Raw genomic sequence first — 16,054 nt, forward strand, 5'->3', positions numbered from 1 at the left:
TATCTATCTATCTATCTATCTATCTATCTATCTATCTATCTATCTATAAGGTATGGGTTTATCAAATTTATTCAGACCAGTCTTTCTGCAGGTGGACAATAATTTAAAAAGAATCACATCATTCTAATATTGTGATTGATGAGCTTAAAGTTGAGTGAAACACATGTTCATACACATGTTCACACTTGTGGTTATATAAACATAACCTTCAGAGCTGCAGGATCTGTGTCAACAGATCGACTGATATTCCTTGGGCTGCTTAAAGTGACAGAGCAGCTCCAGGATCAGCTGTCCCCTTCCCTGCCGAGCTGGAAACCCAGTCTGCTGGTACCGGACCGGGTGGGACAGGGGAGGGGGGCGGGCTTTTACGGTGGAGTCCCCTGATTCGCTGCCGCCTCCCGAAACTAAACCCCCCCTGAACCCAACACCTGCCCTTCTCTTGTTCGCGCTGCACTCGGTGCTCGATTGGTTTCGTCTGGCTGCAGAAAGTATGGCAGACCAAGAGGAGATCCTGTCTGTTCCTGAGTTCAGCTGTCTCCTGCAAACAGATCCCCATCTCGGAAAGTACGAGCCGGACTTCAAGAGGAGGTAAAAACTTCGAGCTCAAACGGAGGCTTTTCCTCTTAACTTGTCACCAAACTGCTAATAATAATCAACCCCGGCTAACACCAAGGAAGCTAGGACAGAGCCATGCACGCTGGCGTTCTTGTCGAAATAAACGCAACAACCTCTCACTAACATCTGAAACGCGACCATCTGACACCAGAACGTCTCCTCCACCCCTCTGTGTTTGAATGAGGACATGCCGGTGAGCGATAATGTAACAGTACCGTCCTCCCCCTGCTGCTGCTAACACGGAGAGCAGCTCAAAATGAATGAAACGACCCTCGTTTTGCGTGACAAGTTGCGTGAACTTCCTGCGTGAGGCAGCTGAAGGGCAGACGTGTGTGATGCGTGGCGGTCAGGTGATGCTGCTGCACGTCGCGCGCAGTGAGCGCGTGCTTTGAGCTCCAACGCAGCTCGGTCTCATTCCGTTTGTTTGTTTGTTTACGTGAATCATGTGCAAAAATAAAATGCAGACTTTATTGTTTTTATCTGCTGGTTGAAGTAATGCTGAGCCACTCAGGCACGTGCACAGTTCGCTCCTATAACCTCAGTTTGACCTTGAAATAAATGTGAACTTTAGGGTTACACAAGGTGATGAGATCAGCTAAAAAGTTATTTGACGTTTCTGGATAATTGTTGCCCATTCAGAAGGTGAAGGTGGATTATAGCGCTTTTGGCCTGTCTGTTAGTAAAATATCTCATGAACCACTGGAGGAATAGTAATTAAATTGACAAATGGTAATCATGGGATGTGTGCGGGAGTGGTCGTAGGTTCAACTCCAGACAAGTAACATCAAAATGTGGGGTGAGAAAGGTGAAGCACCCACACCTGCCTCCACCCTCATTTGCTCCACTCTGGGCCCTTGAGCAAGACTCTTAACCCCCACTATCTACCCGGGCACCCTAGATGGCAGCTCTCTGCTCCACACAGAGGGCTGTGGTAGCTCGGTGGTCTGTGGTTGTGTCAGGAAGTCCATCCATCCATTTTCTTTACCCGCTTATTCCATTTTGGGTCACAGGGTTGCCGGTGCCCATGTCCAACGATCACTGTGCGAGGGGCGGGATACACCCTGGACAGGTCTCCAGTCCATCACAGGGACACATGGAGACAAACAACCGTTCACTCTCTCACTCACACCTAGGGACAATTTAGAGTTACCAATCAGCCTAACATGCACGTTTTTGGTCTGTGGGAGGAAACCGGAGTACCGGGAGAAAACCCACGCATGCACGGAGAGAACATGCAAACTCCACCCAGAAAGGCCCCTAGACTGGGATTTGAACCTGGGACCTGCTCTCTGAGAGGCAGCAGCTCTACCAGTTGTGCCACCGTGCTGCCTTAATTTAAAGTCAAAATATACAAAAGTTTTGGCATTTCCTAGTTTTTATTTATGCAAACATTCACATATTATAAAACAATGTGTGCCCCTGCCAAGTGCAACCCCCCAACCCTCCCAAGTGCACATTTGCCAACAACATGTACCCCCAACTCCACCATGGAAAAAAAAATGCACCCTCAGCACAGACGATTGTTTTGGTCAAAGTATGTTCGCTTTAAAGCGAGAGTACCATCGTATGGCATTTCCTATCTGGCAACCATGGGTTAACTTTTAAAGTCAACTGATTCAAAATGGCTGCCACAGTCGTCCATCCATCCATCCATCCATCCATCCATCCATCCATCCATCCATCCATCATCTTTACCTTCTTCTTCCTTTTCGGGTCGCGGGGGTCACTGGTGCCCATGTCCAGCAATCACTGTACGAGAGGCGTGGTACTCAAGGTTCTTTATTGTCATTCGCATCACGTGGTACATGAGGTGGAATGAAATTGTGTATTCAAGGTCCCAGTTACACCCAAGAATAGCAAAAATATGAAGTATAAAAAGAAACTGTAAGGATCTAAGATATAAGCTATGCTAAACTAATGCTAAACGATACCCTGGACAGGGTATCGCACCCTGGACAGGTCTCCAGTCCATCACAGGGACACAGACAAACGAGACAAACAACCATTCGCGCTCTCACTCACACCTAGGGACAATTTAGAGTCAGTCAGTCCAACATGCATGTTTTTGGTCTGTGGGAGGAAACTGGAGCACCCGGAGAAAACCCACGCATGCACGGAGAGAACATGCAACCTCCCCACAGAAAAGCCCCCAGCCGGGATTTGAACCAGGCGGCAACCTGCTCACTGAGAGGTAGCAGCTCTATCAACTGCGCCACCGTATAGTGACATTTATAGATTTTGAGCTATTTTTGGTGCGGTAGTAGCCGAGCCTGATCCCTAACACATACCATGAGCTCAACTAATTTTACAAGAACTGATTGGAGTCAACTCTTGTTAGCAAAATATCTCATAATACATTGGATGTATTTTAACAAACCATCCAGGAAACAATTATTAGATGTTCATCTACAACTAAATATTTTTTGGAAACAGCCCAACTCAAGATGGCCGCCACAGCCAAGTGACCTTGGAAAACACAAACATGGCTATAATTCAGTGGGTTTTATTGATAATGTGCTAAAATTAGATGTGGTTGTAGCTGAGAGTCATTCACAAAACATTGATATACTTTCTTAAAACTAACTGTTCGAGTCAACCCTGTTTGTTAGCAAAATATCTCATGAACAACTGCAGATTTTAATGAAAGTTTTGGAATGTAGTCACTGAGCATACATCTACAAGTGATTAACGATGGAGTCGATCCAATTCAAGACGGCAGCAACTGCTAGTCATCATTGGCTTACTCAGAAATGGCTATAACCCAAGCAGTTTTACACGTATTAAGCTAAAATTGAAAGTGACTGTAGCTGAGAGTGGTTCACAACACATCTTGCAATGTTGCCTGACCTAACACTAGTTTGAACGTTTGACTAATTCAGTTCAAATCAGAAATACTTTATTAATCCCAGAGGGAAATGAAATGTTGTTGCAACTCTTCATCCTGGTTTCATTAAAGAGTTGTGATGTCTGTGGGCAGGAAGGATCTCTGTCTTACAGCGCATCTGAAGAAGACTCTGACTGAAGACACTCTGTTGTTGTATGACCGTCTGATGAAGAGGATGTTGAGGGTTGTCTATAATATTCTTCATTTTATGAATCATCCTTCTTTGTACAATCATCTCCAGAGCTTCTAGAGGTGGCTTTTCTTTCTTTCTTTCCCAGAACTGAGTCAGCCTTCTTTATGAGCTTGTTGAGCTTTTTAAGTCACTTGCTCTGGTGCTGCCCCAGCAGATGATGGCAGAAGAGAGAGCACTCTCTACAACAGACTTATAGAAGATATGCAGCTTGCTGCAATCACTGAAGAACTTAATTTTCCTCAAGAAATACAGTCTGCTCTGTCCCTTCTTGTAGACGGCTTCACTGATGCATCTCCAGTCCAGTCAGTTGTCCATAAACTGACTACAGTTCCATTATTTCTTAACATGAGAGAGGCTCAAACTCTGACTTTAAGCCTGTGGATAAAATGCATTTCTTTATGGAATGCTATGCTTTTATTTATGTCATGGCCTCAGTTACTCATTATCTCTTAAGTCTAGTTAAAAAAAAAAAAGTTTAAAGAATTTTGTAACCCTTTATCCAAAACACTGACATGTAGTAATAATAATAATTTTAATAATAATACATTTTATTTGTAGGCGCCTTTCTTGGCACTCAAGGTCACCTTAATTGTCAATCATAAAAACAGACACAATATTATACACACAGTAAAAACAAGTAAAATAGAATTAAAATAAGACGGTGCAGTTGCAATCACAGAGTAGGTTTCTTTAAACAGATGAGTTTTGAGTTTAGCTTTGAAATATGGCAGTGAGTCTGTATTATGAAGATCAGGTGGGAGTGAGTTCCAGAGCTGGGGAGCAGAGCAGCTGAATGCTCTGCTCCCCATCGTAACAAGATGGGCAAGGGGAACAATGAGCTGAATAGAAGAAGAGGATCTGAGGGTACGAGCGGGTGTAGCGATGTGAACAAGGTCAGAAAGGTATGGAGGAGCCAGGTGGTGGACAGCTTTGAAGGTAAGGAGGAGTATTTTGTAGTTGATGCGATATGGGATGGGAAGCCAATGAAGTTGTTGTAAAACAGGTGTGATGTGATGGATTGATGGGGTCCGTGTAATGATACGGGCAGCTGAATTTTGGACCAGTTGTAATTTATGGAGGGTTTTCTGAGGTAGGCCAAAAAGAAGAGAATTACAATAACCTAAATGAGAGGTGACCAGACTGTGGACCAGAACAGCAGTGGAGTGAGGGAAGGACGAAGACGATTAATATTTCGAAGATGAAAGTAGGCTGACCGAGTGATATTACTGACATAAGAGGAAAAGGAGAGGGTGCTATCAAGGATGACACCCAGACTCTTAACCTGATGGGAGGGAAAGATGGAAGAGTTATCAACCGGAATGGGAAAGCTATGAAGTTTATTTAGTATTGATTTAGTGCCAATTAAAATAAGTTCTGTTTTATTGCAGTTTAGTTTAAGAAAGTTTGAAGTGAACCAGTGTTTTATTTCAAGCAGACAATCAGTGAGGGACAAAGGTGGAAGTGTTGAGTTAGGTTTAGTTGAGAGATAGAGTTGGGTGTCATCTGCGTAGCAGTGAAACTGAATATGATGTTTGCGAAAAATGAAACCAAGGGGGAGAAGGTAAATGATAAACAACAAGGGTCCCAGGACAGAGCCCTGTGGAACATCTGAGGTAACAGAAACAGGATGAGATATGGAAGATTTTAACTGAACAAACTGTAGGAACTTCTCAGCCATGATTAGTTTACCCCCAAATTTGGAAATAGTATATAGTAGTTCCTTGATACTTGGCGGTTCGACTTTTGCAGACTCGCTCTTTCGCGGTTTTTCAAAGTAAGAGTGGACATGACACACAGTTGGCTGACTGATGGATGAGCCACACGAGTGGCATGGTTTATTTAAAATAAATTATTTTAAATGATTTAGCCCCTGCTGCACCAGTGTGCAGCTCACAGGTGCAGGGAGAAGCTCCCCCTGCAGCCTGTCATGATCTCCTCTCTCTGCCACCTGCGGCTCTTTGTCACCCACACATTTCTGTTCCAGCTCGTGAAGGGTTAACCCTTTGTTGTCCTGCTGCGCTTCTCTTCTCTACAATTTAAATTTAATTAAAATATTTCATTATTTAAATTTAAATTGTTTACACAGAAGGTGGGAGATTGGGAGTGAAACTTGAACGACTACTGTATCCCTACGTCACAGTTTTTCACTTATCGCAGGGGGCGTGGTCCCCTAAACCCCGTGATAAATGAGGGACTACTGTATTTAAATTATTGCATAACTTGGGCACAGGAGATGTCAGCAAATTGGTTGGGTGAGAGATTTACAGTAACTAGTTTTAATATAAATTGCTTTAACAATCATAAGTCTTTGAACCAGTGGTTAATATTAATTGAAAATGCATAAATAAAGCCATATTTTACTGCACAGTCTTTAACTATTTCTGCATTAGCTTTAATAGACTTTCCTTGAAATTATAAAGACAAAGTTATCACAGGGGCAGCGTTTGTCCATCGACATGCTTAAAGTCTGGTATAAATCATGATTTTAGTTTGTGAATTGTTTGCTGGAATTTGAACTGTTGATTGAAATGTTGAACTTTAGCTCAACTTTTGAGCTCTGTAATCAACCCTCAGTTATTTCTCTTGTGCAAGATGTTACCCAATCAAAGTAAAGAAGAAGTGAACTAAACGTAAAACTGAACAAACTCATCTATCGGTCAAGTTTATGAAGCAAGTTTTCTACTTATTAGTGTTGTTTATTGTTTATAACTTTTTTCTGCCAAATGAGATGCTGAAGTCATTTTCAGCATTAAATCAAATGCTAATTTTTCTTTTGGTTTTTGTGACAAACCTGAACGTGAAAAGGAAATCAAACTGTTATGGTCATGAAATAGTACTTTTAGATGGACTTCAGTCTGACTTGCATAATGTTTTAGTGGATGCTGAGTCAGCATTACACTATTGTTCTGTTTCTAGTTATTATTATTTTTTGTACTTTATTAATCCCCAACAGGGAAATTAAAACTCTGCATTTTTCCCATTACACTTGTGGAGCAGAGGGCTGTCACCTAAGGTGCCCAGGGAGCAGCTGGGGCTGTTAAGGGCTTTGCTCAAGGGTCCACAGTGAAGGTAGAGGCAGAGAGTCTGGATCCACTGCATCTCAGGTACTGACCAGTGAAGATACTACTACAACTTGAAGGATGAGTTCAGCTTCAATATTATTTGTGACTTTCCTGCCAGTTCTGTGAGCTTCATTGATGGATCCTCCCTCCCTTTGCTGCCATTTCTGCAGAAAGCAGCGGCTGGAAACACTGTTGGCTTCTGGGTAGTGTAGTTCTTTTGACTGGCGTTACAGTATAAGCTTATTGAAAGAAAACTACAAAATGGTGGCACCTGTTTCAAGTTTTTGAACGGCTGTGGCTGAGTGGTTAGCGCAGTCGTCCTCCAGTGCAAGAGTTGGGGGTTCGATTCCACCAGCAGTCACATGTTGAAGTGTCCCTGGGCAAGACACTGAACACCTCATTGCATCTGATGTGTGTTCCATCAGTGTATGAATGTGATAAATCACTGATTAGTCTTTGTATAGATATGCCTGTAGTAGCGTGCTGTATGAATGGGGAAATGAGGGCACAGATTGTAGTGTAAAGCACTTTGAGGATCTTGATAAGATAGAATGGTGCAGTCCATTTATTTTTTCCATTATCTTTCTATCCCATACCATTCCAATCACTTGAGTAATATTAAAGTTGACAATTGTGTGCTTACGTTGAAATATTGCAAAAGGGTGAGTCCGTGAAAGTCGAACCGCAAAATAGTGAGGGACTGCTGTATTTAGCTTTTTCTACAAATTTCAGCATTCAGCACCTACATTGCATTTTCACAGAAAAAGCAATTTCTTTATCTTTGTTTTTTTTTTTCTTTTTTTACCTGATAAACAGAGGGAACTAAAATAAGTGAATTTGTTCAAGTTAAAAATGTCTTTGCAACATTGCACTCTTTTAATTGTCACATGAAAAAGAGCATTGGTTTGACATTAATAATACTCCAGTGTGGTTTCTGCTCAATCTGGGACAAAACTATGCTTTTAAATTCCTGAAGTCTATAGTCTTGTGTATTTTTATGACTGTGTCAGAGCTTGGTTGTAATGTGGCAGACAGGTAAGGGACCACCTGCCTTGTATTTGGAGCAGGGCTGGAGCCTCGCGGAGAGATGAGCGTGTCAGCTCCATCTAAGACACAGCTTGGGATTTTTAGGCTTCACTGCACCTCAGACGTGTCTCAAACACCTGTAAAAGTTGCTCATAAATTATTTTACATATAGAATCACTGCAGTGTGAAGGTTAATTCTTGAAAAGCTCCCAGTGTTCTCACGCTCGAGAGTCCAAAAGAAAAACCATATCATGACCCCAGGCAGAAATCAAAAGCTTGTCCAAGCTCTGCAGTGTCACGCCAAGTCCCGGTGCTAACAATTTAGCTGGCTTATAAGAAATGGACCTATGACCACAAAGTCTGATTGTTTAGATTTTACCACAACATCAGGGACAGAGGCTGCCCACATCTTGGTTCTAATGAACTTGGGTTCACTGTGCTCAGACAGTTCAAATGATTCCTGCAGATCTTGTGGGCCTCCCATCCTAATTAGTTATCTGTGGCTGCAGGTTGCAGGTCTGGCTTTGTGTTGCTGAAATGGTATTTTTAGATGGATTGTGAAAACAGCTGTTGATGCTGTTCACAAGTTACAGCCACAGTGCAGCTCAGGGCTCTGTCGACATGCTTCAGTATTTAATCTTCCTGTTACACAAGTCTGCAGGACGTGCTGCTTGGAGGTTTTAACTTGGAGCACCACATTTCTCCTGATTAGACTGAATACAAGTATTAAGCATTAGTACGACTGCTTTTTTCCCCTCATCGAGGAGCGAAGGGGGAATTTGAAATACCCTCCTTCTGTCCATCCATGTTCTGGACATAACTTAAAAAAATAGAACGGTACTGACTTAAGTTCGAAAATTGGGTTGCCACGTCAAAACCCAAGATGGCCGCCACCATAATCTTGTGAGTTTGATAACATCAAAAATAAGCAATGTGCTAACTTTCACTTTTGTGTGTGGCTGCATCTGCAGTAGATATAGAAAAGGTCCCCATCAAAACTTGGGTTGCCACGTCAAAATCCAAGATGGCTGCTACCATATGTCTCTCCGCTTTGTGAGCCGGATAATTTGAAAAATATTCAATGTGCTGATATCCATTTTAGTGTGTGGCTGCATCTAGGCATAAACAAGGTCACTGTGGAAAATTGGGTTGCTATGTGAAACCCAAGATGGCCACCAGTACAGTATACAATACAGTAGTCCCTCGTTTATCACGGGGGGGGGGGGGGGGGGTTCCGTTCTCAGTCCACCTGTGATAAGTGAAAAACCATGAAGTAGGAATAGTACAAGTAGTATTTTATATTTATATACAGGTCCTTCTCAAAAAATTAGCATATTGTGATAAAGGTCATTGTTTTCCATAATGTAATGATAAAAATGAAACTTTCATATATTTCAGATTCATTGCACACCAACTGAAATATTTCAGGTCTTTAATTGTTTTAATACTGATGATTATGGCATACAGCTCACAAAAACCCAAAATGCCTGTCCCACTGACACAAGCAAAAAATAAATAAATAAAATGAATATTTTTATACACGGAGTAACTCCTGTCCACCTGATTATCCTGCACCAAAAACATTAAAGTTCATTTGCATTATCTGACCTATTCCAGTACAGTAGAACACATTTCAAAAGATACAAACTTACTTTTCAAATGCTTCAGTAACGGACATCGGCATACTGCTTCTTATTACAGCTAAGTGTTTTTGCACAGATTTAAAGATGTTATCATGACAAATTACAAAGTGAAAATGCAACAATTGATCCTCGGCTTGTAATACTGCAATATCTAAAATAATTTAAGTCTGGTCCTCTGGACATTCAAAAAAACAAAACAAAGCAACAAAAAAAAATTTGCAATACGTTTCAAATAAATCAGATTGTTGTCTTTGATATACTGATAATGAATGGATGTGTTTTTTCTCAAGTATTTATCTGTAACTGAAACAGGATTATAGAAAACCGTTCTTAACTTTCTTAATTATAGGAGTTGTTTCTACAACCCCAGTTCTGAAAATATTGGGACATTTTATAAAAATGTAATAGAGAATAGAACGCAATGATTTACCATTTTTATAAACCCACATTTTATTCACAACTTTATTCAGAAATTTTCAGCTCATTGCATTCTGGGTTAACTTATATTTTACACAATGTCCCAATTTGTTTCAGAGTTGAAGCTGTAGAAGTGAAGCTTTTTTTTTTTCTTTTTACACCTTTTTTATTGTGTTCAGCTCTGACCGTGTCTGTTTTCATATCACCTTGCTTGAGAGTCAGTAAAGTTATTAGAATTATTATTTTTTTGTTTATGGCAGTCAGCCTCTCTAAAATGCAAAGCTGCCCCCAAAGTCTCTTTTCTTGCACCCAATCAGTAAGGACGCTGTTTGAAATTCACCTCTCGGCTCGTATGTGAGCTTCTGAAAGCAGGGCTCCGATCAAGAGCTGAAAAATCTTTCTCATGTGCTTCTTTATGTGGTTCAGATGGACCTGACAGCACTGTGCTTCAGCTGTCAACATCAATCACACGCATCACAACACAACAGACCTGATCACCAGCTCTATATATAGACTCCCACACTTTTTAACAGTTGAGTGTGTGATGCTACAGAGGTCAGCAGCTCTGAGGAGTCCGTTTCAATGAGCTTTGTACAATCACCCCAGAACCATTTCATATAGTGTAATTGTTTCCCATCACCACAGGAAAAAGAATGTTTGTTTGTTTGTGTGTGTACATGTAATTTAATGGAACTGTCAAGATAAGATAAGAGATACGATAAGAACTTTATTGATCCCACGGGAAACTGTTGTGCCGGAGTTTCAAAACAAAGGAACATACGCAAGGAATCAAATAACAGAATATAAAAATACCAACAAAGTTCTAAACAGGCCAGGTGCAGACAGAAACATTGAAGACTTTATTGTACAGGATTAATTTTATTGTCCTATGTGTAGAAAAGGGGGAGGAGTTAAAAAGTTTGATAGCCACAGGGAGGAAGGACTTCCTGTGTTGTTCTCTGGAACACCTCGGTGGTCCCAGTCTACGACTGAAGGTGCTGCGGTAAGAGTCCAGTGTGTCATGCAGGGGGTGGGACATGTTGTTCAGGATCTGGAGCAGTTTCCTCAGCGTCCTCTGCTCAGACACCTCTGTCAGAGACTGCAGGTCCACTCCCAGAACTGAGCCAGCTCTCCTGATGCGTTTATAGAGTCTGTTGGCATCAGCTTTCTTCATCCTGCTGCCCCAGCACACCACAGCGTAGAAGAAGACGCTGGAGACCACCGAGTGGTAAAACATCTGCAGCATGATCCTGCAGACGTTAAAGAACCTGAGTCTCCTCAGAAGAAAATGGTGACTCTGTCCTTTCTTGTAGAGGGCGTTGGTGTTCGCTGTCCAGTCCAGTTTATTGTCTAGGTGGATCCCAGGTACTTGTAGCAGTCCACAGTGTCCACCTTTGTACACTTGATGTTGATAGGGTTGGGGGGGGGGGGGGGTCTGATCTTCTTCATGTAGTCCACCTTGCAGCTCTTTAGTTTTTCCAACGTTGAGTTGCAGGTGGTTCTGTCCACATCATTCCACAAAGCTGTCCAACACCTCTGTATTCAGCTTCCTGGTCACCAGTGATGCAGCCCACAATGGCAGAGTCATCCGAGAACTTCTGCAGATGGCAGGATTGTGAGTTGTACCTGAAGTCCGAGGTGTAGAGGGTGAACAGAAACGGCAAGAGGACCGTCCCCTGAGGAGCTCCTGTGCTGCTCCTGTGCTGCTCGCTATGGTGTCAGAGGTGGTGTTCTGCAGCCTCAAATACTGTGGCCGACCTGTGAGGTAATCTCTGATCCATGTGACCAGCGAGTCCTTCACCGGCATGTCCCGGAGCTACTGCAGAGTAGAACAGGTCTTATGGTGTTAAAAGCACTGGAAAAGTCAAAGAACATGACTCACAGTGCTGCCTGCCCTGTCCAAATGTGTGTGGGCTCTGTGCAGCATGATGGTGATGTCAACTCCAATGTGTGGCTGGTATACAAACTGTAGGGAGTCCAGGTATGGTTCCACCACTGATCTGACATGCGTAAGGACCAGCCTCTCAGCGACTTCATGGCATGCGATGTCAAGGCCACGGATCTGTAGTCACCGTGTGAGTTTGGGTGGTTATTTTTGGCACCGGGACCAGACATGTTGTTTTCCACAGTGCATGAACCACCCTCATCCTCGGGCTCAGGTGGTCAAAGTATACAAATTACTTTCTTTTGGAGTCAACTTGATTTAAGATGTCAGCCACAGATAAGCTACCTTATCTAACACAAAAATAGCTGTAACGGTCAAATTTACAGATATTGAGCTAAAATTTGGTGTGGTAGTAGCTAACCCCAACACGCAGTCCAAGTGCTCATAAATGTACAGCGATCTCGCAATATGGCATAAGATTGTGCACGATGGCCTTTACAACGTTTGACCAAAATTTCATCATTTATTAATGTTAGATGATCTTATTGATGAAAGTGTATAGGCTATTTGCATTTCCTCAAAAAAATGCTAGGTTTATATTTAGTTAGGGACTTAAACTACTTTGTTTCCATAAAGCTGGACAATTGTGCAAAATGTAAACAAAAATTAAAGGTAACTGTGAAAATGTATGAATGAACTATTTCAAGGTTTACATTGTTTGCAAAATTGTTTAGTTATTGTTTTTTTTGTTTTTAATGACATTTTATACAGGTTTCAAACTTTTCTGGAAACAATCCACTAAATGGATGAGGAGCTGAATAAATGGGATTTCCTTCTTTTATATATTCCTTTTAATATCCACTGAGCCAAATATATTCAAACCAAATTAAAATGATCTTACCACCTTTTTTCTCCAAAGACCCCAACCCCTCTAACCCCCCACCCCAGGCTTAAAGCACTTGTAACATGCATATCCTACGAATACAAAAAGGGGAAGCGAATGCATTGATATTTCAGAAATTTGGCATAATATACATGATTTTATACATTTTGTCATGTAATTAGCATTGTTTATCTTATTTTTTTTACTTGGAGCAACCAAAGTGAAACAGGAAGTGATGACAAAGGGGAACTCCCAGGTCTTTCTTTCGATGAAATCTCAATCTTTGTCTCTGATGGTACCTCAGAAATCTAAAGAAACGTCAGATTATTCTCTACAGTCTGTTAGCCATTGTAGCGATGCCCAGTACATGCAGATCTTCCTCTTTGTCATCACTTCCTGTTGCTATGTGAATATTGTTAATCTCAGCAGTGTGAATTTCTTTGCAATACTTTATTAATGTATCTGTCCAAAAATGCATTCATATGATGAAAATTTGATGTCACTGGCACTTACGTTATGCATTTAATAACCACATTTTGTGGATTAGTTCAACACTATTGAAATGAAAATTTATTTTATATAAATTACTTAAACAAATTGTTGTTATTCTTTTGGTCATTCCCTACAGCAAATTAACTCACATTAAAGATTTGCCCATTGTTTTATGCCAGATGTTCTTATAACGCAACCTGGGCTCAAACCTGCAGCGTCAGGATTACAAGACGGCGGCACTGACCATTAAGCCACTGCACCTCCTCATATAAACAGGATTTTCCCAAACTGTATTGACCAAACTTTTGCATACTTGAGAAGATTTATCTGGGCAGCACGCCTCATCCCCAAAATGTCCCCCGGGTGCTTTCAATAGCTGCCCACTGCACCACCTGGTGGTGGATGGGTTAAATGCAGAGACTTATTTCGCCATTGTATGGAAACATACAGTGCTGACATTGTGATGACATTATTATTATTATTATTATTATTAAGATGTGTGTAAATGGCAAGTTACGTCATATTTTCATAGTGAAAAGGCCTGTCACGATAGCAAATTTTGCTGGACGATTAATTGTCTCAGAAATTATTGCGATAAATGATAATATAGTTTGAAATTTGACAAAATTGTAAATATTGTCAAATTTAAGACAAAACGTTTATTTTTTTTGCATGTATTACCTTTTTGCGACCACTGGATGGCAATGTAAGACTGTTTGAACCGAAGGATGGATAATGAGGGAGCAAGCAGCGTGTCTCTGTGACACAGGCTGTCTCTATCCAGTTCTCAAAATGGCAGATGCTTGTTGTGGTTTGAGCTCTTTAGCATAGCATTTTTCACACAAAGCTTTTAATTAAAAAAAATCCGTAAACAAGTTCTCAGCTTCTTTTTGCAGAGAAAAACTTTTTACACAAAGGCACGGGTTTCAACCATGAATTTTGGAGCTTCGACAAGGCAGAGTTTTTTTTCCGGAGGTCGGCCTGTTAGTTTAGCTCGTAGCTTAACTTCTCAGCTTAGCTGCTTTTAATGATCCAAAAATGCAATTTTGGACGCTTAAAACAGATTTTAAAGAGAAAGGGAGGGGTAAGTGAAGAGTACCGTAGTTGAGCCTTTTGTCGTTCAGTGTCTAACGTAGAAAGGGAGAGACGTAGAAACGATAAAGCCGATAAATGAAAATCAGGTCAATAATTTTCATTTATCATGCGATTAATTGATTTATTGTTTATCACGACAGGCCTTATAGTGAATAAAAAAATGCAAGCTACGGGTAGTTTCAAATATTAATGACATTTAATGTGTTACACTGAACACCCAGGCAATTAGTATAAACAATTATTTCTACTTGCTGGTTGGACTGAAAACATCTGTGAAATCTGGATTAGCTCCATTGCAGAATTTTGTGTTTCAGTTAAATAATTAAATTAAAGTGATGAGCATGGTAAAGATTATACCTGAATATCTGAACTGCATATTAACATAATGAAGTAGGCATTTAGCTCAAAGCACCACTTTATTGTTGCTGTCAAAGCTTTTGCAGTGTCGTGCTTTTAGTTTTACATTTTTTTTAGAACAAGAATAATCTATTCTTCTTAAAGCACCTAATGTTGCACGTCGACACGTCACACAAACCCTTAACTTGTTTTATTCGAAACTCTTCGAAGTTCATTAATGTTCTCAGTTGGGAAATAAGCTTTTGTCCCACATTCACTCGAAGAAGTGGCAGCTGCCACTTTGAACCAGATCTTGTACAAAGCCTTCATGGGCCAGCTTTCTTTATGCAGTGTAAGTGAGACAAAATCTCCAGAGAGCCAAGTCAAAGAAGGATCCTCCAGCCACAAATAGTACAGTACTTGTCTTCCATTACTAGTGCCAGGAATGGTAAGAGCTCGACTCTTTGGCTTCAGATCATTTTGACTAGCTGCTATTCTGCTCTGTTTTATTGCCTTCTTATTCCTCAAGGTTGTTTTCTTTCTGTGGCCCTGAGGGCATTTTGCAAAAGAAAAATGTTTAGCTGACGGCAGATGAAAGCTGGAAAACAAAGTTGAGTTAAAGGCCAAGCGTTCCTCAGACGGATACATATCTTGCTGCCCTTCTTGCCAGAGGTACAATAATTTTTGTTAAACCTTGTTTATGACCTTATACAGTATCTTATCCGACACTGTGAGATCTTGGGAGATGTGTTCACAGTAAGGATGCACGATATTGGATTTTTGGCCGATATCCGATATGCCAATTATTTTAAAACGCATTTGTCCGATAACGATACCAATACCAACATTATTTTTCCTAGACCTGCTTACATAGACTACGTAGCTTTCTCTGCTGTGGAATTAAAATACTACATAGGCCTGTCACGATAACAAATTTTGCTGGGCGATTAATTGTCTCAGAAATTATTGCGATAAACGATAATATTGTTTGAAATTTAACAATAATTGTCAAATTTTAGAACTGTTAATTTGTTTTGAGTGTAGTGCCTTTTTGACCACCTTATGGCAGTATAAGACTGTTTGAACCAAAGGATGGATAGTTGAGCAGGTGTCTCTTTAAGTAAAATGGGAGGGAGGGTCCTTGTGACACGGGGTGACATGGTGACATGCCAGACGCTCATTGATTTGAGCTCTTTAGCATAGGATTTTTCACACAAAGTTTATAATTTAAAAAAAATCAGTAAACAAGTTCTCAGCTTTTTTTTTGCAGAGAAAAACAACTTTTTACATGAAGGCACGGGTTTCAACCGTGAATTTTGACACTTGACAAGACGGAGGTTTATTCGCGAGGTCGGCCTTTTAGCTTAGCTTATAGCTTAGCTTCTCAGCTTAGCTGCTTTTAACGATCCAAAAACGTGATTTTAGATGGTTAAAACTGATTTTAAATAGAAAAGAGAAAGGGAGGGGTCAGTGAAGAGCACCAGAGTTGAGCCGTGTCTTCAGTAGAAAAAAAGACGCACGAA

The 16,054-nt window shown here is 40.9% G+C and overlaps 1 protein-coding gene across 1 annotated transcript in view; it reads left to right on the forward strand.

Annotated features, from left to right (window-relative positions):
* The first annotated feature begins 479 nt into the window (after positions 1-479).
* Positions 480-16,054, forward strand: part of gbe1b (glucan (1,4-alpha-), branching enzyme 1b) — a 149,395-nt gene continuing 133,820 nt past the window's right edge. Inside the window, exon 1 of the mRNA XM_037677622.1 lies at positions 480-588. Within this exon, the coding sequence (XP_037533550.1) occupies positions 491-588 (98 nt within the window). The 5' untranslated portion in view covers positions 480-490. The remainder of the gene's footprint in view (positions 589-16,054) is intronic.

This window comes from Nematolebias whitei, chromosome 6, assembly GCF_014905685.2.
Source record: "Nematolebias whitei isolate Nwh7 chromosome 6, NemWhi1, whole genome shotgun sequence".
Classification (NCBI taxonomy): Eukaryota; Metazoa; Chordata; class Actinopteri; order Cyprinodontiformes; family Rivulidae; genus Nematolebias; species Nematolebias whitei.